General features: G+C 46.0%; 1 protein-coding gene across 1 annotated transcript in view; it reads right to left on the bottom strand.

Annotated features, from left to right (window-relative positions):
- The window catches only part of LOC147700971 (transmembrane protease serine 5-like), a 257,795-nt gene that overhangs the window by 143,941 nt on the left and 86,252 nt on the right, over positions 1 to 27,602 (bottom strand). Inside the window, exons 5-7 of the mRNA XM_086929282.1 lie at positions 22,778 to 22,915; positions 15,249 to 15,398; positions 9,641 to 9,785 (exon numbers count right to left, since the gene is read on the bottom strand). Coding sequence (XP_086785408.1) covers positions 9,641 to 9,785; positions 15,249 to 15,398; positions 22,778 to 22,915 — 433 coding nt within the window. The remainder of the gene's footprint in view (positions 1 to 9,640; positions 9,786 to 15,248; positions 15,399 to 22,777; positions 22,916 to 27,602) is intronic.

Below are 27,602 nucleotides of genomic sequence, written 5' to 3'. Positions count from 1 at the left end.
GCGCAACACCAATAAATGAACTTGTGCAATTTTCCCAAGGCTGCTGGCAATTTTGGTAAGAAAAGACTCTTTGCGAAAGCATTTTTCATACGCTATATCCATCGTTAATGTCCTATTTAAAATGCATTAAGAGCATTAAGTGAACAGCATTTGACACAGTTGTCTTATCCTTGAGACAATTTTGCTGGTACTTACAATAGTGCCATCTTGTGGATTTATTGTGTATTTTCCTTTGGATTGTTTCTACTAAAATCAGCCCTGATGCACACAACTTCATTTTTGTTTCTTTTCAGAAGTGCACACTGCTTTGATGTTATTTTTGTGAATTAGCTTGTGCTACAGTGCATTTCTATCTTTATTAGTGTGGGCAGCAACTCATTTACCCACGTGTTATCTGTGACCATGGATCATATTGCGGCCCCTCCACCATTTCTTCAATCTCCTGGTAGACCTCCTATGTTATGGCAACAGTGAAAGACACTTTCGAAAGTTATTTAGAGGCCATTGATCAGTGGATTGAGAGGTATCCCGATGTTGTTTGCGATAAACTTGGAAAACTAAAAGGTTTTCAACATCGCATTGTCTTAAAGGATGGTGCTAAAGCTGTTGTGCACAAAGTGTGTAAAGTACCTTCGAGTTTGCGTGCCGAACTGAAAGAGGAGTTGGAAGGATTGTGTCGCATGGATGTCATTGAGGGCATTGAGGGATCAGAATGGTTGGCTCCCATTGTTCTTGCACGTAAGCCGGATAAGTCCCTTAGGATGTGTGTGGATTTGCGCGACTTGAATGCCAACATTTGGATTGACCGCCAACCATTGCTGAATGTTGGCTACGCTTGATGGGGCCAAGTATTTTTCCTCTTTCGACATTTCTTCGGCCTATCATCAGGTTGAGCTTTCCAAGGAGTCCATACATCTTACCTCCTTTGTCACCCCGGAGGGTGCGTTTCGTCATAAACGCATGCCTTTCGGCCTGGCATCGGCTTCCGCTGTGTTTCAGCGTTTAATGGGCAATCTGTTTAGAAACACAGCGGGAGTCGTGTTCTTCCAGGATGACATTTTGGTACATGCACCTACGGTAACTGAACATGACAGCAGGGTAAAATTAGTTCTTGATACAGTAAAGACCCATGGCCTTACGCTAAAGAAGGAAAAGTGTACGTTTTTTCGTGAGGGAGTTCACTATTTAGGGCACCACATCTCTACTAAGGGGATTGAACCGAAAGTCAAAATTTTAGATGCTATTCAAAATGCTCCTCCACCTTCCAATAAAGACCAATTGCGCTCCTTTCTTGGACTCGTGGAGTATTACGCAAAATTTGTTGGAACTTTTTCTGACAAAACTTCAAGCTTAAGAGAACTTCTCAAGAAGAATGTCAAATTTGTATGGTGTGACAAGTGTGCTCATCAATTTTGCATCTTAAAAAAGGAAATTGTTCAAGCTCGCCCTTTAAAACTATTTAATATTAATGACAAATGTATTGTTTCTACTGATGCTAGCAACATTGGCTTAAGGGCGGTTTTAATGCAAAAGAGACATGACGGTTGTGAAGAAGTGATTGCATTTGCTTCCAGGACTCTCCGTGGTGCTGAAGGCTCCTATTCCACCATCGAGAAGGAGGCTTTGGCCTTATGGTGGGGCGTTCAGTATTTTCGGAATTTCTTGTGGGGTAATGTGTTCACTCTCAGGACAGAAATTTTTCTGTGACCCCATTATTGAGAAAGCGGTCAAGTACCTGCTTTCTGGTGCAATATTTTGGCAAAAAAATCCATTAGATATGTCTAATGTCGTCTTGTATTTTTTGTGAACTATGTTATTCATTAGTGCAGCACTATGCGAATTTTGTACTGCAAATGTTTTGCAACATGAGTTAAGGTGTCAGTAGTCCAAGACTAGACAATACGAATCGTCTGGTTTGGAGACAGGAAACAAAGGATTGTTCATTTGAGAGGTGCATGTTTCAATTACCCCTTGGTATTCAAGTTGATCTAAAATCTCCCTGACTTGTTTTTTCGCTTCTTGCTTAATTGGGTACTGCCTTTGTGCAGTTGGTTGACATTTTAACTGGATTTTGTGAGGAGGAGAGTCCTCATCCCATCCTACATGATTCTTATATAATGCTGGTGCCTGGGCTACTGCCCATTTCCTTGCATATATATATTTAGAGTGAATTGGAACGTGATTCGAGAAGGCAGGCATAATCATTTCTTCGCCATGAGGGCACTCCTTGACCAACTCCAGGTGCCAATCTTTCTCAGCTAACAGGATGTCATAGCCTTTTGAGAGGTTATCCCAAAATAGACCCCTTATTTTCCTAGTCTTATCTCCCTCTATACGCAGTGTTATTTCGTATATCTTATGGGGTTCGCTAACTCTGGTGTCTGCAGTTTCTACTTGAATGTATTCATTCGTGTCCACTGTCTCCAGATGACTCATCAGGATCTTGCGAGCTATGCTGATTTCTGCTGCACTGTCTAGCATTGTCTGTGCCCACTCTCCGTTTTTCAGCTGTGTCCTCCGTATTCTCGGCATGTTCGATTACTCTTATACTGGCTACCTTCTTCCTCGGGAATTGTAATTTTTTACTTTGAGCAGGTTCCTTGTCTTTGGACTTGGTGTGCTCTTCCCTTGGGTCTGACCGTCCTCTTCTTTCCGATTTCTGCGAAAAAGATCGAGAGGGACGTGTATCAATACTTTGATATCTATCAGGCTTTTTCAAGTTATCCCTATTTCTAAGGTTATATCTTTTCTCAGAGTGCTCCCTCTGGGGAGACTGGTGTTCTCGAGTCGGAGTTCTTTCCCTCCGCCGAGGAGACCTTCCTCTGGACTGGAAAACTTTTTCTTTGGGAGTGGATTGTTTATTTCCATCCCAGCTCTTTTTAGGAGTATTTAGACTATTTTTAATAAATAATTTTTCTGGGTTTTCGAGTAGTTGGGGTTCTACTGGTTTCCCACCCAATCCATCTCTACCTAATTCTTCATAGCATTTTTCTATAATTCAGGCAAGCTCAATTGGTTGATCTGTTATATCTGTTTCTTTCAATTTCTGGAGGATCGCCACAGATGCTGCTTCTCCTTTTATGTTGGCTAGTAATATAGCCGAGACCTGCTTGAAGTCTTTCAGTAATTTCATACCAAGAGTTAAAGCAGGTTCTGGACCGTATTCATTCTGAATTTGTTTTAGCACATCCGGTATTACCGCCATGGACGGAACACCATGTGTTTTTGTGTAAATGGAAGCAAAGACTGTACCCCAAGTGTCACAGTCCTCCACATGTGGTGCGACCCCCATTGGAAGGCAGATAGTCAGAATTCTGTGTTTCTCAATAGGGGTAGTATTCGGGAATACTGCCTCTATTTGAGTAAATCTCTGTGCTAACCATAAAGGAATTTGTTCCCGTTTTGCAGGAGCTTTTCCAAGACAGGATTGTATGTTCTGTGGTGTAATTTTATTTGTGTTGCCCTGATGAGGGGTTAGCTGTGGAATATTAACAGCTGTTTGGACTGTTGCAGTCCGCATTACATATTGGACTAACTGTCTGTGTATTTTAATTAGTCATTTTAGCTGTGCTAAAAGTTCTTCTCTTCACATTTTATCAATGTCAGGATGTGGTGTATAGCTGGCTAGAACCGGCCACGTTGCTCATGGTCTACCTAGTGGACCGAGCCTGGTGATGTGATCATTTTGTTTTAAGGCGCCTTTAAACCAGAGCGGGTGCTCTTGGTATTTTAATGGGATTTCAATCTCCTCGAAAGGTGTGTACTCTTCCGGTGGTTCCTCTATTTTGTAAAAAGGGAACTCCTGTGTTGTAGCGTTTGCCGCTGGAAAGTTTATCCAAGAATAGAATACCTCTGTCTGCCGATATTCGTGTGCCTCTATCACAAAAATGACTGTACCACCTCGTGATGTCAGTCCGTTTTCTATAAGTTTTGAAGTTATAGATTTTCTTATGTTTGTCGGGATGATAATTGCACCCGGTTCATTAATTCCTGTATCATCGGGACCTTGTTGATTCGCGTCTACTGCAACTTCATTGGTTCCGTTGTTATTGCCATTTACTGACATTGTATTAATGAAGGTTTGCAGAGCAGGTTTCCAAGGAAACAAAGATTAAGTGCACAATATTTTGGAACACTGTATCCTTCAACGTTGACTAAACCAGGAACTCTACATAGGAATCTCTTCCTACTAAGTTCCGGCGGATTTTAACCTTTCACCCACTCCAGACATCTATTGGAGTATATACGGGAGAAAGGGTCTGTGTGAAAAAGCACGACTGAGTAACTCTAACGTCTTGCGTTAGTTTTATCGCCTTACCAAACGTTGGGCGCCATGTACTGTAGTTCCTATTTTCCCTATAGGCCCTGCGCATTGGAATAACATAAACAGCAGTGTAGACGTAGGACTGCGGTCTTCTAGGTCTCTACTGACTATGTTAGACTTAAGTTAGGTTTGCGCCAGCTAGCTCAGAGGTCACTGGAAACTTTCTTGACTGAATAGGAAGTGATCAGCTTCCTTGGCTCAGACAAGAAGGGATTCAGCTTCCGACAACCGCATAAACATGACAACTTTGCTCCTCAGAATAAGAGTCAATCTCTAGAGTTGTGTGAAACAATAGACAGCTATTTCACTCAGTCAGTTGTTCAGATTTACTTTCACCAGAGTGCAGAGAATGGAGAGACGGGCGTTTTCAATAAAAGATATTATTTATTGAGCAGTCTTCCTTCTCATGCAAGAGAAATGAATTGCCACAATTGCAAGACGTGTTATTATGAAGAGTGCGTACAGTAAAAGGAGTATTACGAAATAATACTGTAAAAGCATTGATATGGTTTCTTAGCCATAAGATAGTTAAAATGAATAAAATATATACATTCATATATACATTGGCTAACGACCTCAACTGGTGCTTCTAATTACGCCTACCCCGGTGTACCTGACCTAAGCCTAATACATGGGAGGGAGTAAGTAGCAGTTTAAGGTATGTTGGTTTTGCCAAGAGTTTGTTTCAAGAATTCTCTCTAAGGGTTTAGTCAGCACCGTACCTCTGGAATAGAATGCAGGAGGTCTGGTATCTCCTCTCAGGACCCGATATCCCAGTCACCCGCAAGGGTAGGCTGGAAACGCCGGAGCTGGATTTTCTCAGCAGGAGAAAAGACAGCGTCTTTCTCTGCGCGTCAAGGAGGAGGGGCAGCGTCCGTAGGCTTCTCGCATCTGCTGGGCTCTCTGCAAGGGGACAGCTGTTCTGCTCCAATATTCACCACCACCGTGTGCTTGCTTAAGGCAACGTTGGTATATTTATACCTGAAAGGTGCCGAGTTTGATGTAAGTTTTTGGACATAAGACGTCAATAAAGATGTCACTAAGAACTGGTCGTTCCTACAGTGCTTGCAGGAGTTCTATTACTAATCAAAACAAAGCAAGCGGGGCTTTCCCAGGTTGCTGGGGGTTTGGTATGTCGAAAGAACTCGGTGTGCTATCTAGAAATCAAAGGAAGTGGCTTCTGCTGTGTCATGGACTGTCATGAACTGCAGAGACAAGTTACTGAAATATGGCTCTGATTGTTATGCCATTATAGGGATATGTATTGATTATAGCCATATAGGGGCATGAGGTCACAATATTGATCGGGGTCCTAGATAAAACACATCAATCCTGTGCCAGTTAAAAATGTCCCTTGGTCTAAACTCGCTTTTGATGTCGCTGGTCCTTTTGGTATTTCTGGTGAGTCACCCTTGTATGCCTTAGTTTTAGTAGACTATATGTCTAATTGGCCGAAGTCAAATTTGTTGATTGTGTTAATTCATCTTCTGTCATTGGTTTCCTTAAGGATGTGTTTCTTCGTGAAGGGCTTCCGGATGAACTGGTAACGGATAATGGGACTCAACTAGTTTTGTGGGAGATGCAAGATTTTCTAAAAGAACTTGGCATTAAGCATGTATTGACATCTCTTTATCATCCCCGCAGCAATGGTTTAGTTGAACGCTTTAAGCGCGTCATTAAGGACCACCTACAGTTAGTTCTTGTGAATGGTTTGTCATGGCATACTGCAGTTGCAGATATGTTATGGGCTTTTCAAACTACTCCCCATATTAATACTGGAATATCTCCTTTTACGTTACTCAGGGGTAGGGTTGCCGGTTCTAAATTGAACAAAGATTGGATGTCCAGGAAGGTTGTTGATCCATCTAAACTTAATGGCGTCGTTGATGTTAGAACGGCTGTTCAGTCCGAGTATGCCACTGTTTTTGTGAATGTTTCTCCTGTGCGTGTGGGTGATAGGGTGAATCAAGAAACCCGGTTTTGTTCGCAAGGGTGATTCTCGTTTTTCTGCTCCTGCAAGGGTCAAAGAAGTAAAAGAACGTGTGGTGGTGTTGGAGAATAGGAAGGTGTGGAATAAGTGTGCCATTTCTATTGTTCCTCAATCCAAAATTGTGTATGTAGGAGGGAAGATTGGTGTCTGTGTTCATCCTTCTGTCGATTCTTTTTTACGTGCTACTCTTGATTCACCTTCTGGCTCCAGTTCTTTTTCACGTGCTACTCTTGATTCACCTTCTGGCTCCAGCGGTTCTTCTTCTAAGGTCATTCCTTCAATTGGGTGTGGTCAGTAATTCTCTTCTGCTCAGAGAAGATTTTCTTCGAGGATGAGATCTATGCCGACCAAGTTTTGTGATTATGCCATGTATTAATATGCATGTATTGTTATTTGCATTTCTTGTCCAATGTTTATTCTATTTACCTTGTGTTTTGCAGTAAGGGTTACATTGGTTCTTCATTGTTTGTTATTATATTTTCTCATTTAGTTTCCCCTTTATTTCTTTCATCGTTTTCTTTTTCTTTTCTTGTTATACGAAGGGAGGTGTGTTGGGTCCTTTCTTTGTGTCTGCATGGACCCTTCCTACATCCATGTTCCCTGCGTGGAACATGGAATGTGGGGGCTCTGGCAGTTGCTGCCTGGGAGTTGACGGGACTGGTCTATAATAAAGAGGCTCTAACTTACCTGGAGTTCCCTCTTCTTTTCACAATCCTTAGAAATTCTGGCATTAACTAGTACAGATGCCCTTATTTGTAAAAAGGCACACGGAAACCCTCATTTACTGGTTTAGAGTTAATGGTGGTCGGGAAACCTGTGCAGTGTGACCAGAGTGTGAGAAGGTTTCTGTTCCACCTCCTGCCAGGACACCTCGAGCACACTGAAGCTCCACCAAGCTCCAAGGTTATGCAACACTGTGCATGTCTCACTCCTTCCTTGCTGGTGCCTTCTTTTCCTCTGCCTCACACCTCCTCCTCCCTCACCTTGATGGACAGATCTCTACAGAAGCATGCAAAGGCCTGCACCATTGTCTCACTCTCTCCCCTCACACCTCCTCTCTCACTACCCTTAAAGGACAGGTCTCCCTACAGAAGCATCCAAAGGCCGGCACCATTGTCTCACTCTCTCCCCTCACACCTCCTCTCTCACTACCCTTAAAGGACAGGTCTCTACAGAAGCATCCAAAGGCCTGCACCCTTGTCTCACTCTCTCCCCTCACACCTCCTCTCTCACTACCCTTAAAGGACAGGTCTCTACAGAAGCATCCAAAGGCCTGCACCCTTGTCTCACTCTCTCCCCTCACACCTCCTCTCTCACTACCCTTAAAGGACAGGTCTCTACAGAAGTAACCCAAAGCCCGGCACCATTGTCTCACTCTCTCCCCTCACACCTCCTCTCTCACTACCTTTAAAGGACAGGTCTCTACAGAAGCATCCAAAGGCCGGCACCATTGTCTCACTCTCTCCTCTCACACCACCTCTCTCACTACCCTTAAAGGACAGGTCTCCCTATAGAAGCATCCAAAGGCCTGCACCATTGTCTCACTCTCCCTCACACCTCCTCTCTGACTCTATCTCACCTTGAAGGACAGTCTCTACAGATGCATCCACAGGCCGGCACCATTGTCTCACTCTCTCCCCTCACACCTCCTCTCGCACTACCCTTACAGGACAGGTCTCCCTATAGAAGCATCCAAAGGCCGGCACCATTGTCTCACTCTCCCTCACACCTCCTCTCTCACTACCCTTAAAGGACAGGTCTCTACAGAAGCATCCAAAGGCCTGCACCATTGTCTCACTCTCTCCGCTCACACCTCCTCTCTCACTACCCTTAAAGGACAGGTCTCCCTATAGAAGCATCCAAAGGCCGGCACCATTGTCTCACTCTCCCTCACACCTCCTCTCTCACTACCCTTAAAGGACAGGTCTCTACAGAAGCAACCCAAAGGCCTGCACCATTGTCTAACTCTCTCCCCTCACACCTCCTCTCTCACTACCCTTAAAGGACAGGTCTCTACAGAAGCAACCCAAAGGCCGGCACCATTGTCTCCCTCTCTCCCCTCACCCCTCCTCTCTCACTACTCTTAAAGGACAGGTCTCTCTACAGAAGCATCCAAAGGCCGGCACCATTGTCTCACTCTCTCCCCTCACACCTCCTCTCGCACTACCCTTAAAGGACAGGTCTCCCTACAGAAGCATCCAAAGGCCGGCACCATTGTCTCACTCTCCCCTCACACCTCCTCTCGCACTACCCTTAAAGGACAGGTCTCTACAGAAGCATCCAAAGGCCTGCACCATTGTCTCACTCTCTCCGCTCACACCTCCTCTCTCACTACCCTTAAAGGACAGGTCTCCCTATAGAAGCATCCAAAGGCCGGCACCATTGTCTCACTCTCCCTCACACCTCCTCTCTCACTACCCTTAAAGGACAGGTCTCTACAGAAGCATCCAAAGGCCTGCACCATTGTCTCACTCTCTCCGCTCACACCTCCTCTCTCACTACCCTTAAAGGACAGGTCTCCCTATAGAAGCATCCAAAGGCCTGCACCATTGTCTCACTCTCTCCGCTCACACCTCCTCTCTCACTACCCTTAAAGGACAGGTCTCCCTATAGAAGCATCTAAAGGCCGGCACCATTGTCTCACTCTCCCTCACACCTCCTCTCTCACTACCCTTAAAGGACAGGTCTCTACAGAAGCAACCCAAAGGCCTGCACCATTGTCTAACTCTCTCCCCTCACACCTCCTCTCTCACTACCCTTAAAGGACAGGTCTCTACAGAAGCAACCCAAAGGCCGGCACCATTGTCTCCCTCTCTCCCCTCACCCCTCCTCTCTCACTACTCTTAAAGGACAGGTCTCTCTACAGAAGCATCCAAAGGCCTGCACCATTGTCTCACTCTCCCCTCACACCTTCTCTCTGACTTTATCTCACCTTGAAGGACAGTCTCTACAGATGCACCCACAGGCCGGCACCATTGTCTCACTCTCCCCTCACACCTCCCCACCACACTCATCTTGCAGGACAGGTTTTTACATCCACAGGTTGGGCACCATTGTCTCACTCTCCCTCACACCTCGCCACCTCACTCCTCTTGAAGGACATGTCTTTACATGCAGAGGCCGGGCACTATTGTCTCACTTTCCCACCTCACTCACCTTGAAGTCCCTAAAGAAGCAACCATAGGCTGGGCCCCATTGTCTCGCTCTCTGCCCTCACTCCTCCCCACCTCACTCGCCTTAAAGGAAGGCCCCTACAGAGACGCCCGTAGACCGGGCGCCATTGCCCCACTCTCACTCCCTCCCCTCACACCTCCGCCCTCACTCACCTGTTGAAGCCCAGCTCCCTGCACGTGATCCAGCCGTGCGCCGGGTCCCAGCCCTCATGGCAAACAGTGTAGTAGCGGCCCTCAGACCCGTTGTAGACCTGGAGCAGGGAGCTGCCCCCCAGCAGCAGCACCGGGTTCCTGTAACCTGCAGGAGGAGGAGCGTGTTAGCCGCAGGAAGGGTGGTAGATAGATAGATAGATAGATAGATAGATAGATAGATAGATAGATAGATAGATAGATAGATAGATAGATAGATAGATAGATAGATAGATAGATAGATTTATTTGCACAATTAATTAAAATCATTGCAATTCATACAAAAATAGAAAATTAAAATTATTGCAATTCATACAAAACTAGAAGATAGAAAGAAAGGAGGGAGGGTGCTAGGCGCGTGCCTGCACGTGCGTGCGTGCAGCATGAGAGAGGCTCCAGAAGGGGAGCTGAATGTCCAGTCCTGTCCTGCCCTGTCCCTTTCTCATTGAAGGGACACCTCAAAGAGGGAGGGGAGCTCTGTGCCAGGGCCATCCGGTCTCTCTGGAAGGAGGGTGGGGGGTCCCATCTCAGGTAACTTCTATCTGAAGACCGTTTCGGTCTATGATCTCTCTTCAGATGTCTCTTTCTCACTCTGTCTGTCTCTCGCGCTCCTTCGTTTATTGTCTCTCTCGAATGAGAATCACTTTCTGTCTGTGTCTCTCGTTCTTTCATTTATTGTCTGTTTCCCCCCGACAATAAATGAGATACTCATAGGTATTTCTCTGTCCCTCTCTCCTCTTTCATGTATTATTTCTCTCTTTTATAAGTCTCTCTTACTCCCTGTTTTAGTCACTGCTCTCACTCTCATGTATTCTCGCTCATTCTTTCTTACTCGCGATCTCTCTTTCTTTTCCTGTTACTCTCTCGCTCTTTCTCACTCTCTCCCTCTCTCTCCCTCCATCTCTATGTTTCTCTCTCTCGTTGGCAGAGAGAGCCCTCATCAGCAGGGGTCTGTGCCAGACATAAGCAGGGCACAGCCCTCACCCTCTTGGGTTTCACCATTAAGAATCTAATGACCGCAAACACAAGCACAGACCCAGCCCAGGTAAGTGGAAACCCACCCCAGCTTCTAGACAGAGTACAGAGGCCGCCCCGCTGCTTCCGGTTGGTTACCCGAAGGGTGAAAACGTGCGGAAATTAAGACTAGTTCGAGCCTCTTTCGATAGAGCCACCCAGCGGCCTCCTCTATTCTGTTCAAAGGTGTCTTGGGCAAAGTTCATCGTCATAAAAAAAGAAAAAAATCTAAAAATAAAAGTGTTTTGAAATGAGACAGCTTTGGGTAGTGTGTTAAAAGCAACATGCAGGACATTGTGTGGCACAACCTCCTCCGCCCCACAAGGTGTAGTGTGTGAGGGAGGTGGAGAAAGAGTCCGTAAGTGTAAATGTATCAGCTGAATTGTCGACTTCAGCTTCCGGGTCAATGCAAGGCAATGGCGTAGCAAATGTGCCATTGACCCACGTGCAAGGAAAGAAGAAGGACTCACTGACTGCCCCTAGCTGACTGGTAAATCAGCACAATAATCAGTGTTCCGTGGGCCCTTCAGGCCACTGTGCCATGGTGCCACTCAACCTGCTGAACCTTTGATAGCTCCGCTCATGCTGTATGGTTAATAGCTTCAGTGCTGCCCATGGCTGCAGAGACTCACAGGGGTATATTTACAAGGAAAGAGATGGAGCGCGGCATTAGCCTTCTTGGCTTAACCACGACGTCACGGTGGGCATGTGCAAAGGACAGCCGGGTGCCGTTCGTTCTGCGCAGACGTCAGATTTGGCCGCACAGCGGCAGAATGTCTGTCGCGGCGAAGTGGGTAAGGCTGTGCTCTACCACTTTGGAAACGCAAGGCTGCCCCATATTTACAATAATAAGGTGCATTTCTGCGTTTCCCCGCGCTGGTGCGAATTACATCTGCCTAGTGCCAACGCAGGTACGTTGTGTTTTGGGAATGATTGTTTATGTGCAGGAAGGTGTCCCTTCCTGCACATAAACAATCTTAAATGGCGATTAGTAACTTCTATGTGGTCTGCTTTATGCAGCACACACAGAAGTTGCAATTCGTCATTTTTAAAACTATTGTTTATGTGAAGAGACACCTTCCTGCGCATGGCAGTTTGCTGTTTCCTTGTGTGCTGCACAATGCAGCACACATGGAAACAGCTAAAATATGGGAAAATAAAGCATTTCTCCTTGTGTCACCATGTTAAGACCAGATTTTTTTGGCGTGTTTATTTTGGCGTTACCCTATATTTACGCCACCCTGGTATGGTACGGTTTTGAATGGATTATCAATAGGTCTAATGGATACTATGTACTGCAGAAAACATGTAATGTGTGTGCTAACTATTTGAATACGTTTTCTGAACTCCTATTTAATATAAGTGATATGATTCACATATCTTAGGGTGCTGAACCACTGTAGATTGATGTAAAGTTGGGAGATTTTCTCTTTGGAAGCTGAGGGGGGTTGAACATCTGGTTCTTTGCACCATAGTAAGAATCCAACTGTCCCTACTGCTAGGGTAAGTGCAGTCCTCTATTGCCTTAATCCCCTTACAGTCTGTCTACCAAGCGAGGTACCTGGTATCCAAAGATGCAGGGTAATGGACCTCATGCATAGAACCCGGCACCAAACGACACCTAGACCTCATCCACCACTATCTACCCTACAGAAGAGTCCTCATCTACCTGGCTCAGCGCTGAGCATCTGTAGGAGACAGGGACTCCCTCTGCCGGTATCCATACCAAGCATCTGTCGGAGACAGAGCCTCAGTCTGTCGGTATCTGCACTGAGAATCTGTCAGAGACAGGCCCTCAATCTGTCAAAATCCATACCAAGCATCTGTCGGAGGCTGGGCCTCCCTCTGTCGGTATCCATACCAGCATCTGTCGGAGACAGGGCCTCAATCTGTCGGTATCTACACCGAGAATCTGTCGGAGACAGCGCCTCAATCTGTCAAAATCCACACCATGCATCTGTCGGAGGCTCGGCCTCCCTCTGTCGGTATCCATACCAGCATCTGTCGGAGACAGGGCCTCAATTTGTCGGTATCTACACCGAGAATCTGTCAGAGACAGGGCCTCTATCTGTTGGTATACATACCAAGCATCTGTCGGAGACTGGGCCTCCCTCTGTCGGTATCCATACCAGCATCTGTCGGAGACAGGGCCTCCCTCTGTCTGTATCCATACCAGGCATCTGTTAGAGACAAGGCCTCCCTCTGTCGGTATCCATACCAGGCATCTGTTAGAGACAGGGCCTCCCTCTGTCGGTATCCATACCAGGCATCTGTTAGAGACAGGGCCTCCCTCTGTCTGTATCGATACCAGGCATCTGTTAGAGACAGGGCCTCCCTCTGTCTGTATCCATACCAGGCATCTGTTAGAGACAGGGCCTCCCTCTGTCGGTATCCATACCAGGCATCTGTTAGAGACAGGGCCTCCCTCTGTCGGTATCCATACCAGGCATCTGTCGTAGACAGGGATTCACTCTGTCAGTGTCCATACTAAGCATCTGTTAGAGACAGGGCCTCCATTTATCGGTATCCATACCAATAATCTATTGGAGGCAGGGACACCATCTGTCAGTATCCATAGAAGCATGTATTGGAAACACGGACTCCCTCTGTCGTATCCATACCAGCATCTGTCGGAGACAGGGCCTACTCTATCAGTATTTATACCAGCATCTGACAGAGACAGGGCCTCCCTCTGTCAGTATTTATACCAGGCCACTGGCGAAAACAGGGACTACCTCTGTCAATGTCCATACCAAGCATCTGTTAGAGGCAGGGCCTCCCTCTGTCGGTATCCATACCAGGCACCTGTTAGAGACAGGGCCTCCGTCTGTCGGTATCCATACCAGGCATCTGTTAGAGACAGGGCCTCCCTCTGTCGGTATCCATACCAGGCATCTGTTAGAGACAGGGCCTCCCTCTGTTGGTATCCATACCAGGCATCTGTTAGAGACAGGGCCTCCCTCGGTCTGTATCCATACCAGGCATCTGTCGTAGACAGGGATTTACTCTGTCAGTGTCCATACTAAGCATCTGTTAGAGAAAGGGCCTCCGTCTATCAGTATCCATACTAATAATCTATCAGAGGCAGGGACACCATCTGTCAGTATCCAGAGAAGCATCTATTGGAAACATGGACTCCCTCTGTCGTATCCATACCAGCATCTGTCGGAGACAGGGCCTCCTCTATCGGTATTTATACCAGCATCTGTCAGAGACAGGGCCTCCCTATGTCGGTATCCATCCCAACCATCCGTCGGAGACAGGGCCTTCCTCTGTCAGTATTTATACCAGGCCACTGGCGAAGACAGGGCCTCCCTCTGTCTGTATACATACCAGGCATCTGTTGGAGACAGGGACTCCCTCTGTCAGTGTCCATACCAAGCATCTGTTAGAGACAGGGCCTCCCTCTGTCTGTATCAATACCAGGCATCTGTTAGAGACAGGGCCTCCTTCTGTCAGTATCCATACCAGGCATCTGTTAGAGACAGGGCCTTCCTCTGTCAGCATCCATACCAAGATCTGTTAACGACAGGGCCTACCTCTGTCGGCATCCATACCAAGTATATGTCAGAGGAAGGGACTCCCTCTCTATGTATCCCACACGGCAGAGAGCCTGGACAGACTCTGTCAATTGATCATGATCTGATCATGCCATTAATTTGATTGATTGCCAGCCAATGAGGTCAGGTTGGCTAGGGCAGGGACTCTCTAATGTTATGTTTCTCTGCCCCCCCTGTCTGGCAACAGGTGTCCCACCCAGGCTATGAGCTGTGCCATACTGCTACTAAGTGTGGGTGACATGATACTATTCACAAGAAAGTGTCACTCATTGTCGTTGAATGTCACTCATAATTACACTGAAATATGAAAATGTCACTAAGCAATCTGAAACCTTGGCAGCTATCCTGGAAGGTGTGTTTTGTGAAATATTAGTGACAAGCTTCAACACTGGGCCAAAATCCGGAAATGTCCAAAGCAGCGTTTTTCACACAGTAAACACCTGCCCCCACTCACAAGTCATCCTCGGCCATTGCCCTCCCCTTGAAATGTTGGCACTTTAGTGTTGCCACTTAGAACGGAATGTGGTGAGCACCCCATTGTTAGATTCAGCGAAAATGGCTTTTGTCATAGGACAGATTCTAGCTCATCCCCAGCGCTTATTACATGGTGACTTACTCTGTCCACAATGTACTAACCTTTGTGAGCCTGACATGCAATTGACTCTCCCTGGGGCCTATGCTACTTTAAGGCCTTATGTTGCCCCGACAAATGGCCACAAGAGGGCGCTAAATTACAACACAAAGCCTTAAATAAGGCCTTGTAACTAGGGGACAAAGGACAAAAGATAATTTAGCCTTGGTCTCTGAGAATCTTTGCACCCTAGCTGGCTCTGCCCAACTGGAATGGCCTTTTGGATGTCCAATGGCATAAGTACCTCACCTCCTCCTGTACTTTCTGAAGCACAGTCTGTTATGGAACCTTCCAGGTTTGAGAAGAACAACCCCTCCTCCGCCCCCACCATAGACATGGGTCACCCTGTCTCAGCTCGGTTACTCACTGGATGCAGAGGTGAAGCTCTTGTTGGCCTGCTGCTTGGCGGCGGAGCAGCCGTTTCCACCAGCAGGAGTGGAGCAGTTCTCAGACAGGATGCAGAGCTCCACATAGTCCGGGCAGGCTTTCTGGCTTGGCGGGAAGTAGACGTATCTCACTGTAGGAATGGAAGCACAAAACTCAATGAAAACCAGGAAGGCTTTTTGTTTTATCATGGAGGGAGCATGAACCACCCTAAACATTCAGGCCATGGGACGTAAAGTTTGAGACTTCACTCTGTCTAACAGTGGACAACCGTGTGCCTCCTCTCACATGCTTCTTCAACACACTCAAAGGCAGCCCCTCCCAAGACCCCATTCTGCCATCATTCCACATGTTATATCTTCATAGAGGTACCCATAAACCCTATCTTCATTGAGGTGCCCTTACACCCCTCCGTCCTATAACCCTTCATCAGCCAAAGAACTTTCCCGAAGAAGCTCAAAATAGAACAGATGCTTCCACTGCTGGAAAACACCTATTCAAGAACCAGGCGACCTAGACAAGTATCAACCATCAACCAAACACTCAAGTTGAGTTCATCTGAAAAATTGAGAAAGCAGCACCCATCCACAGGATCAGATCATCAAGAACAACATCCTATAGCTTGAGACACCACAGCAGCACTAGATAATTTTCTACCCAAGTAGTCAATGACAACTTCTGTCTTATGGTCCTGCTTGACCTCTTAGCTGATCTTGGCACAGTTGATCAGCAACAGCAAGCATTGATCAACACCCTCAAAACATTTGTGGGTTTCACACCGTCCTCTTCTCACCTGTTGCCACTAGTTCTTCCAAAAAGAAACCTCAAGATCCTAGAATCTCCCAGCCTCCTGCGGAGACCCCCAAGGGATCCATGCTCTCCCCCTACATCTTTAACGCATGGAAGTGTACGCTGCTCGCTGACAACATCAAGATCCACCAATACACGGCAATACAAAAGTCTACCTAAACATCTCCCCAGTGGCCAACACTCAGTGACTTAAAACATGCTTTGGGGTAATTTACTTATACAAAACAACAAGGGCACCCAATCGAGTCAGCACAGGACCTCGGGGAACATATTAATGAAGACAACAGTGGTCCCATCGACATTTAAAACACCATATACTGTGAAATGTACAAATTGCTATGTTAGGCTAGTAATGGTGTTAAATGGAATTTCTGTCACTGTAATATCTACAGAAAACAACAGCTTTTGGCTAAAAACTCTGTTCTATTCTCTGTCCACCTTCCTCACCATGCCAATTTGTATATGTTTGGGTACAGGCTTGTGCCCTTCTCTATGGAATTGCTGAAGGTATCCTTTCAAAACATTTGTTGTTTAAAGTAAAAATTGGACCTCTGTCCGGCTGGACAAGTCAGTACTTAATACAGTTTCCAATCTGTCTATATTTATTCTGTGCTCTAAATTCTCTTGTGCATGGGACCACTGTTGGGGTAATTTACAACTGGATAACAAGCACTTAAAACACAAGCTAAGGCATAATTACTCCTGTTCTCCGCCTGTTTAGTAAACACGAAACTTGATGGCTATGACAACAAATGCTAAATCTCTTGTATGAACTATTGACACAGACTTCGCCATCTCTAAGAAAACCAAGATGGAATGGCGCTAACCCTCCCTCATGAAAATGTTAGGCGCTTCCTATCTAAAAACAACCGAGGTGCAATCAGAGGTTTTATCCCGACTCGATAGAGGCAACGCTTCGCTCAGCGGCTTTCCGCTCCACTCCGTGACTTTCCGCTCCGCTCAGCGACTTTCTTGACTTTATACTGGAACCCAAAGAAAACATCCTATATGCAGAGACTTGTCTCATTGAGCACCTGAAAAACTCAACCACATTACTGCGACACTGAAGAAACTTCACTTTCTCCCACTCCTGGCCACCATAATCTTCAAGACAAGTTGTGTCACCTACAAGGACCTGAGAAACCAAAGCAAAGTACAGCTGACATCAAAACTAGCCATCAAGGACATGCAGGGCCACACTAAGCACAAGACAGCACCAGACCAGAAAGAAGGAGGTGCTAGAAAGAAAAGACAAGGCAGGTCTTCTTGGCTTAGGCACCCAGGATTTGGGAATACTTTCCCACTGACTTTGACTTCCTTATTTCCACTGCACTCAAATCTATCACCTGTAATTGGAAGGATGCTACCTCACTTTCGGTTAATGCATGGTGGGAGTGGATTATTTTTTTGAGACGTGGGCAATGCTTTTATCCACATTCTCATAAGGACTCTTCTCCTTCTAAATCTAGTATGTGGTCTAGTTTGGACTCGTACATTAGTACATGTTTTACAATTTAGGCTACTTATTTCCATTTTTGTAATAATTTATCTTTTATTGATATAGCCCTTTTATGTTTGTTCTAATATTTATATTATGCTTATACTGTTTTATAATGTTGGTAATGCAATTGTTCTTTCTCTTAGATATTCTAGTATGTTTTCCATTTTCTATAGTTCGGTATTATTTTCTGTATTGTGTTTCATATATGTTAAATAATTCTTCAATAAAATATTTTGAACTGAAAAAAAAGTGCTCACAGTAGGGTATCCAACTTACCCCATATCGCTAAGAAAATCGTTTCCATTTTAATGTTTAACCGACCCATCACTGCTGTCAGCTGTGTTAGTCTAATTAAATCAATGGTAAAAAACAAGGCTAGAACACCAAGAATGCATCAGGTTGTCATGTGAATGCCTAGGAAAGGAGAAACAAATGGACGTAATGACACAAACTCTTCTGGTCACTATAACTCCCACTCTCCTGCAACTCAAAAAGAAACTGAAGACACACCTCTTCACAGAGCCCATGTTCTGTCTGACTGTAAACACTCTTCAAACATACCTTGGGCTTTTGCTCTTCTATTCGGTTTGTTTTTTGTTCTGCTGCTTCCCAGTTAGGTGTGTATTATAAAAGTAACTATGAATGCATAGGTTCACATGGGTAGGAAGGAAGAAGAGTGGGTTAGATGGTGAATGGGACAAAGTCGAGATGATCCAGGACTAGAGGAGACCCAGGCATATAGGTACAGAGGGCACATGATGGGTGGGCTGGTAGGCGAGACAGTAAGGAAGCACAGGGGAAGGAGGAGCAGTGCAGCACAGCAGGAGCAAGAGTGGCATGATTGAGCCTGTGGGGTTTGACTTAGGGGCAAGGTGATGCATGGAGGAAGATGGTTGCAATGGGGTGTAGCCAAAGAGGGTGAGAAGCAGAGGGGGCATGGGTGGCATTGGGGCATAGAAGCAGCTAGGCATAGACTGGCATGAGCAGGCAGAAAAAGACTGGGCATGAGCGGGGCAAAAACCCAGGAACACAAGTGCAGAGGCCAAGACAGAACACAGGAAAGATGGTGCATGAGGAGCAATAAGGCATGGGGAGGTACTGGCTTGTCTGCCCGCTCTTGGTAGACATGGCGGCGTCATCCCGTCTGTGGTATTGAAAGAATTCAATAGCGCCCGATTGTTTGGACCCGTTACTTATTTACCTATCAATGCGGAGCGGGACCGCAGATATTACGCTTTGTAAAATCTGGAATATCTAGAAGTTATACCATAATCAATTTAGGGTTCTGGACCCCTACCCTTAGATATCAGTATTCTCTGCAGAGAGTCTTTAAGCTTCAGCCACACAACCGGTGTTGAGATTGTAATCGCCCCCTATTGTCTTCTCTATTAAGGAACCCCAAAAGAATTTGAAATATTTCACTTATGATCTTACTTATGAAGAGGAAAGAAAATAGGTTCCTGGGCATATAACTTACATTCGGTCTAGATAGTTAGTTCCTGCCACGTCCTGAAATATTGATTTTAAGGTTCAAATACCATTGTTATAGAGAGCCCTGCCCCTGTCGCACCACATATAAGAAACTACCAGGGTGTTTTTGGATGACAATTGATCACCTAATGATTTATTGACCTGCTTCGCCCTGACATAGGAACTGTGGGTTTGTCACCCCACTACGAAACGCGTGTCGGCACTCTCTTCTTTGGCTGTTCCGTGTATCTATCAAATGAACTATAATATGTATTGAATTGTTCAGGTTAGCTGTGTCATGTAGTGTGAGTGTGTTATGCATGATTGTTGGTTGTGTGTCTGGTATTGTTTGAGTGCACTGTGAGATATTGATTTTACTTGCCCTTTGGGCTTCAGTCTTGTTGAGATTTTGTAAACAAACTGGAAAACAAATGAATATATTTATAATAAAACATAAATATTTTTGATAAGTAAAAAGATGAATAATTAATGTAGTAGTTGGACAATGTATTTTTTGATGATGGAGGAAATCCCCGAATAGTAATTGAATGTTAAGGAGAGGTTTTCGTTGTCGTTCTTCATATGTACATAAGAGGGCACAGGGAGCTGGGCTTGGGTGCAAAGAATGCAGATGCATAGACAGAGAGGCACAGGGGAACCATAGGTAAGGCAACATAATAGGAGAAGTGAGAATATCACTAAAACAAGCATTGGCAATTTCAATAGATCTGGCTTATGAATGCATTGTCAAGGCCGACTTAGACATCCGTGCATGCTAATGACTCCCCTCCTCCCAAATGCATATAGAGAAAATACCATCAATTCTTTAGTTGTCTAAGACACTTTTATAGAATTGCAATGATGTGTGTGCCCCTAAAATTTCAAAATAAGGTAGCTGAATAAATAAACATAATGATCACAACTGAGTGGAGGGAAGGCACTTTTTTTAACGGACGCATACAACTTCATCCCATTCAAAACATGTACTCTTGGCTTTCAGCATTCAGGCAGAGCCAAAGCCTAGGCCTCTCCTGGAGATTCTCACATAATTGTCTGGCAACAGTAGCGCTGTCAAGCCAGACCATAACCAGAAAGAAAAGGGCAGACTGAAAGTACAAACACAGAAAATCTTCTATGTTTGCAATGCATAAGCCTCCATGGACAGCAAAACACAGAACATCAACAGTGACAGCCCTGTCAAAGATTTTAGATCCATGTGTACCTAGGTGCTCTAGTCCAGGTTCTTTTCTTTGCAGCCTGTGACTTGTAGTTTTATTTATCCCATTATAAAACCAGGACTTCACGGACTCTGAACTGGAGTAGCTAGTCTTTGATGGACCTGCAAAACCTGCCCCCACCCCGGCAGTAATTCTGCCGTATAGTTGATGGTGGAGGAGAGGGGGGAATCAGTAATTAAAGGTGGGAATGATTCTAGGCAGAAACTGCCCTTTTGCCTGTCCCTGATTACTACTTCAGGAAGGCGACAGCAAGGTGCAGGATATTGACTCTTCTTTGTGCCCAGGTTTTGGATACCCCTACATGAGGGCAGATCCATTACTTCCTGCTTTGAGAGGCATCACCTTGCAGAAACATTGTCTCTGCACGACAGCCAAAAACTGACACCTGACAAGTAACCACCTCAAACTGAATCCACATCCCATCTAGAAAATGAGCATAAAAATGTGCTGCAATCCATCCTACTTTGTTCCAGTTTCACGTTCTTCTTGACCAAGGCAAAAGGCGAACCACAAAGTGTCTTGCAACCAGGGCATGTGTCTTTCTGAATCCCAATCTCCCAGAGGGCAGGGGGCATCATCAGATGGCTGTAACCTGCTCAAGAAGCTGTGGCTCTGTCATGAGCCATGACGCCTGCCTGCCCAAAAAAAGGAGAGTGCCTGGCCTTGTAGGCGGAGTGACTGTCCAGGAGGAGGAGATAGCTATGTCTCCAGTGGGTGAAACATACAAAAGAAACTGACTACCCAGTGGGGGTCGTCTCTTCTCCTAAAGTGTGATTCTAGTGATTAACTATATGATGAAGGTCATTTGAATTTGCCTGTGCCAGGGCACTTCTACAGTAAACGACTGATGCTGCCACTGCCAGTGAGTGGCAAACACTTGAGAGAAGCTGTCGGCCATCAAAGTAGGGGTATTGTGCAGTGGCCTGGAGACTGTATCTGCCAAGGACCTTTGGCCCGGTGCCACACCTGCCGAAGGCAAGCTCTCACCAATTCAGCCTGCCATGTGGACACATGTAGGGGCCCGCAGTCAAAGTGATACTACCGAAGACACTGACGGTGTACACCGATCGGCACCCCCTCTAACAGCCGCCAAGCCACCTCTTCTGCACCCAAGTAAACGTGAGGCACAACCTCTGGGAGAATACCCACAAGCAAAGACAAGTCGCGACAAGGAACTGTCCTAATCAGTAAGACTGTTTTGGGATACAGATCTGCATGAACAGATCCAGTGGCCGACTAGAGGTGGCCATTCTGTGAAAGTTGCACCTGTGCATAATCTTACCTAAACTTGACTTGTGGGGGGGGGCTCCCTAAACCTTGTCACGTAGGATACCTTCCCTTCCACCCAAACTGAAAAAACTGACTTGCACAAGGGGAGTAAGATGGTACCCCAACTTATGGCACCTGTCTAAATTCTTTCTGTGCAGAAGTAGCAATCATTTGGGTCATGGAGGGAGGAGGCCATGGGGTTGATCTGATGTAATGCAACAAGGGCTCACCACCTTTTGAGGTTCCACTTGGAACCCCTCAACCTGAAGTTGGAAACATTGAATTGAATGAATTATTGGGCTACTGACAGCAGGAAAATTATAATTTTTTGTATAAAAATTAATGGGAAACTTTGACCAGAGCCCCATATGAGGGCCAGATGTGCATGGACAATCCCAGCTGCTGCTCCAGGATTCTGTCTAAGGGGCTCTTCGTAGCACAAAACACAGAGTCTTTGGGGGTGAACTCTATTAAAGTGGTCTTCAAATACACTAGCGGAATTAAGATGTTAATTGTGCATCCTTAGTAACTACATTCCCTTAAACACCAAAGCTCCTTGTAAAGTGGTGTTGAACCCATACCAATGCTACTGGCATAATAAGCAGTTGAACATTAGCCACGTACATTTTCCCTCCACTTCTCCTGTTGTGGCCCCCAAGATGCTCAACCCATCAGAACCCCCAAGAGCACGAGGGGTTTGGAGGAGCACAGAGCATGAACATCACTTCCCAGTGACATGGCTTGGGATTGGATGGGGAGAGGGACACGTGATCACCTGTCAATGCTATGAATTGAGACTGGAGGAGGGGAGAGGGAGTCTTTTCACTTGTGAGTGTTGTGGATTAAGATTGAATGAGAAAAGGGCCAGCCCTCCTTCATCTGCCAGGGTTGTGAGTTGGGATTGGATGAAGAGATGGGCAGATGTTCAATTGTCAGTGTCATGATTTAGGATTGGACGAAGAAAGGGGCAGTTCTTCCTCTGTCGGTGTTGTAGTTTGTGATTGGACGAGGAGAGGTCCGAGCTTTCACCTGCCAGTATTGTGATTTGGGATTGGATGGCGAAAGGATGAGATGTCCAGTGTTCTCCACAGTTTTATGATCCATTAGTAGTCGACCAGGAGAAGAACAGGACTGACCTCACAGTGGAGCCAGGTTAAGTTTTCTGGATTCTTGAAGAGAGACTGAGGACACTTCAAGGGGTCTTCTCTGGAGATTCAGACTTACTTATGAGGCAGATGGAGAGCGCGGCAGCCGTCAGTGCTAAGATGATGGAGACGTTCACGAACCAGATGTAGAATTGTTGTCGAGAGCAGCCGCGAGCCGGATCGCCCTCCTCACTGAGCTGCTCAATGCTGGAGACATCTGGAAGAAGACAACCATGAATCAAGATGATGTGTGACATATTGACCATATGCAGTCTGGTGACCTATGTATAATCCACACCTGTGGTTCATTTGAACTTAACATAACATGTGTATTTGTAAAGCGCACGTTCACCCAGTGGGCGATTGGCGCTGAATAACAGATGTTCATTGTTACCCAACTCAATGGTACTCATTTTACTGACCTCAGATGGATGAAAGGCTGAGTGGACCCGTCAGGATTTGAACCTGTGACCATGAGGTCGAACACAGACCCATGCAATGGACACTTTAGTCCACTGAGCCACCAGACCGGCATTCTTCTCATCGTTAACAGCGCCTATCAGCCTGGGAGGTGGGGACATCTTCTGCGAACAGCTTGGAGACTTTTGTACACCAGAGTGGAGCATTTTATAACATTATTAAATATTTAGCACCTCCATGCAAAAATAACAACTAAATCTCTAGCACCATGTATACACTATTGTGTGTTGGGTTGCTTCAGGAGGCGAGGTGATAAGAAACCATATGCACAAAATGTTTTTTGACTTAATACTGGCTGTGTCTTATGCTTTGAAGTTGCCAAGTGAAGGCTGATCCACACTTTTTTGATGATAATTGATTGTTGAGAGAAGGAGAAGCTCATTTACACAGCTTCTGACACTCCCAGGTTCATGCAGAAGTGCAAAAAGTATCGTCTACATCTACAAAACACAGGTCCTGGTTCAGAGACTCAGGGGCTGGAGAAACAGAAGGTACTCACGACAATAGAAAATACAACAGGTAATGCATTATTTTGCAGCCGTGAGTTTAGTTCAAGGATGTAAAAATGTATGGTTTGCAGGGAGGTTCGGTGAACAGTGGGAATGTGGAAACAACCAAAATAAACTGTAGCTTAGAGTGGGCTCACAAATAATACCAACGGTTTTCCCCTCCCTAAATGTAGGTATGGACATTATATACTGTAAACTTAGCTACAAAGCAAACAGAACTGGGCAGGGGTACAACTGTGCAGTACAGAAGAGGGAAGTATGAGGAGAGGATGGACACAGCTAGTGCAAGAGGACAGGAGGAGGAGACATTTTCTCTTAATGGTTTGTACTGTAATCAAGGTGATTATGTAGCGTTCCTTCAAAAGAAGAGTTCTGAGGTGCATCACAACTTTACATCTCAATTTAGTTTTAAATAAAAAGGCGGAGTAGGTTTGCAATTAGAGAAAGAAATAGTTCCAAACATACACATATTTTGACTGGGACTTGAGAAGGGAATTCTGCAAACGGAAAAACATTTTGAAAAGAATTCAAAAATATGATAGAGGTTATGTCGACGTATGAGTGCTGGTGTGTCGACATCTGATGGTGGTCGTGGAGATGTATAAGGTTGGTGAGTTGAAGTATAATGATTCGTTCTGACATATGGTGTTGAATGGGTTATGAATGATGTTGATTGTGTTTAAATATGTTGGTGGTGGATCTTGATGTATGATGGTGGATGTGTGGACATATGATGATGGGTGTGTTCATGTATTATGGTGGGTGTGTTGGCATATAATCGTGGGTGGGTTGATGTATGTTGGTGGGTGTGTTGATGCATGAAGGTGGGTGGGTTGACGCATGATGTGGGTGTGTTGACGTATGATGGTGGATATGTTGATGTACTATGGTGGGTGTTTTGACGTATGATGTTGGGTGTGTTGACGTATGACGTTGGGTGTGTTGAGATATGATGATGGGTGTGTTGAGGTCTGATGGTAGATGTATTGACATAAGATGGTGGATGTGTTGAGGTATGATGGTGGGTGTGTTGAGGTATGATGGTGGGTGTGTTGACATATGATGAGGGGTGGGTTGACGTATTACGGTGGGTGTGTTGATGTATGATGATGGGTGTGTTGACGTATGAAGATGAGTGTGTTGAGATATGATGGTGGGTGTGTTGATGTATGATGATGGGCGTGTTGAGGTAGGATGGTGGATGTGTTGACATATGATGGTGGATGTGTTGACCTATATTCGTGGGTGTGTTGACGTATGTTGGTGGGTGTGTTGACGTATGTTGGTGGGTGTGTTGACTTATGATGATTGGTGTGTTGACGTATGATGGTGGGTGTATTGACGTATGATGGTGAGTATGTTGTCATATGATGGTAACTATACTCCCTCCAACCTGCAGTATCTATTTGCCCCAGAAACCCCTCTATGTGAAAATGTCTCATCTGCAGGTTATTTGTGTGCCACTATCTCTGCAGTCCCTCTCACTGGCACCCTGGACTGCTGCTGTAACCCCTCTGTGTGCCACTGTACACCACCCCTGCATCCTCTCTGTGTCATCCTGCAACACCCCTATAACCTCTCTCTTTGTCCCCAAGCCTCCAAAATTGGCCAAGCTGTACGTCCAGCTTGAAGCTGCAAATGCAATTTCAAGCCAGACCCATTGGCTTTGCTATTGCCCTCTCCCATTGTCAGCGAAAAAATCTACAGGATTTCAAATAAAAGTTGAGCCCAAGTATTGCTGGGTGTTTTTTTTAAGCCGCCTAACCCCTAGACTCAGGTTAATCTCTTCCGATATTCGTAAAGCACAGGAGATAAAGGGCCTGATTTAGATCTTGGCGGATGGCACCACTGGGAGGTTTGTTGAATCATGAGTAACCTATCAGGCTCAAGGGAAGTGGTAGAATCTGAACCCATGACTCCCACCGCCCTGCCTAAGGGCAAGGGTTGGGTATACAATCTCATATAACAAGAACAGAAGAGGGACCCTGAGAACCTAAACCAAGTAAAGGCTATGGGAGTAACCAATCAGGGAAAAGAACGTATTACAACAACATGAAAAGGGGCCTCCCCAAATGATAAAGAACCAGTAAATGGATTCAACCAAAACACCCACAGAAAGTCGATTATATTTTAGAAAAATTTATTTTTTATATATATGATCATTTTGAATTAAGTTCAGATAGCAAAACGCACAAGAAAATCTTCTTGTTCAGTGACTTCTAATACATAAAAATTTCATAAAATGGTACAAAAGACAAAAAAGAACATCAGCCCAAAGGGGTCTAAAATCTCCCCTACCCTTGTCCTGCCCATGTGTGTGACCCCATGTCCTCCTGTTCTTGCCCAAGAGCGAGAGTTGGTTTAAAAAACCATTGCACCAACTCTCCAAGGCTCACACAATCCTGTGCCAGAGTTACTTCACACCTATATAACCCCTAGCATTCTGCAGGCCATCGACAACCAGGCGTGGTGGCATCTGCTCTGATGCCTGATGGCAACAGGATGCAGGAGATGGCACAAGTGGGTCAGCGTCTGTCCTGTTCCTCCTTGGGCTACAATGCTTTAGGAGGAAGTAGCCAGCTGGAACCCTCTCCTACGGTCTGTTCCCAATGGCGAGTTATCCGCTCCTCAGTGGCCCAGAGCAGCGGGGCAGCTGCCCCACTTTTTTTTCTTTTTCTTCCAAATTTCCCCCCACCATTGAGCAAGGTGAGAGGGGGCAGTGAAAGTCTCTCCAGCACTTGGGCAATGCCTGGGAAGTTAGAGGGAAGAGTAAGACATCTTCTCTCCTAATCCTCAAACAAGGTGAGGGGAAATGGGGCAAACATGTTCCACCTCCTCACCTTTAGGGAAGGGGAAGCAATGTTGATTCAGCAGTCCCCCGCTGCATCGGGTTATGAGAGGGCAATGTTCTTCCTCATCCAACCTAAGGGGTAGGCGAGGAGGGTTTTCCAGTTCCCCCTCATGCTTTGTCAAGTTGAAGCGGGGGGTGACCCCCAAAGTAAAACTGCCTTCCCTCTGTTGACCTAAGCACCAGCGCACACCCAGCCATCCCTTAAGAAAGGCCAAGGATGGAGTAAATGAACTCCCACCCGCCTTTGGACCGAGCAGAGAGTCTATATACAGCCCCTCCCCCAGTGCTGTCCCGGCTGGGGGGGGGAGGTTGTGTTACAAAGTCTCTTTATTCATCTCTCCCAGACTATCAAGGAACCCGTGGGAAATACTCAAACATGGCTAGGAATGTTATTATGTTATGTTATTAAAATGTGTACAGTGCAGGAAATTCCAAATGGTGTCTTGGCGCTAAATGGTGTCTTGGCGCTAATCAGACCAGAGGGAACACGTACAACATCTAGGGCCCCATTAGGATGACGGGGGGACTTTGTCCGCCCGCCATCCCGTCATGAACATGAACCACTCGCCATAAGGGTGGGGGTCCCGTGGGTGCTATTGGGATACGCCCGCCACAGTGGCAGGCGCATCCTACATCCCTAACATTGTGGCGGGCGGTGCACTCAGCACTGCCCGCCACAATATTAGGGAGGCATGTTGTGCACTTCCATGCACTACATGGCAGGCACCGCGCGGTGCCTGCCATGTTGTGCATGGAACTGCAGGGGGGGTACCATAGGTACCCCCCATGTGCACCCTCCACCCCTCGGAGTCCCCCGCAACGGGCCCCCCTAGCAGACTCCGCATGCATTGCTGCCACGGAAAGCCATTTCTAAATGCACATTGTAATATGGCTGGCTGTGTCCAAAAAGACACCGCCACCATATTGCAGCCTTTTCCGCCCGGTCGCAAGTCGACGGGGCGGATATGTGGCGGTCGGTCTTTCCGTCCGCCGCGGACCCCCCAGCCATAACAATATGGTGATGGGGGTCTTTTCAATAGGGATGGGGGGGCAATCCGCCCGCC

Source organism: Lissotriton vulgaris, chromosome 7, assembly GCF_964263255.1.
Source record: "Lissotriton vulgaris chromosome 7, aLisVul1.2, whole genome shotgun sequence".
Lineage (NCBI taxonomy): Eukaryota > Metazoa > Chordata > Amphibia > Caudata > Salamandridae > Lissotriton > Lissotriton vulgaris.
This window is presented reverse-complemented; position numbering and strand designations above follow the sequence as displayed.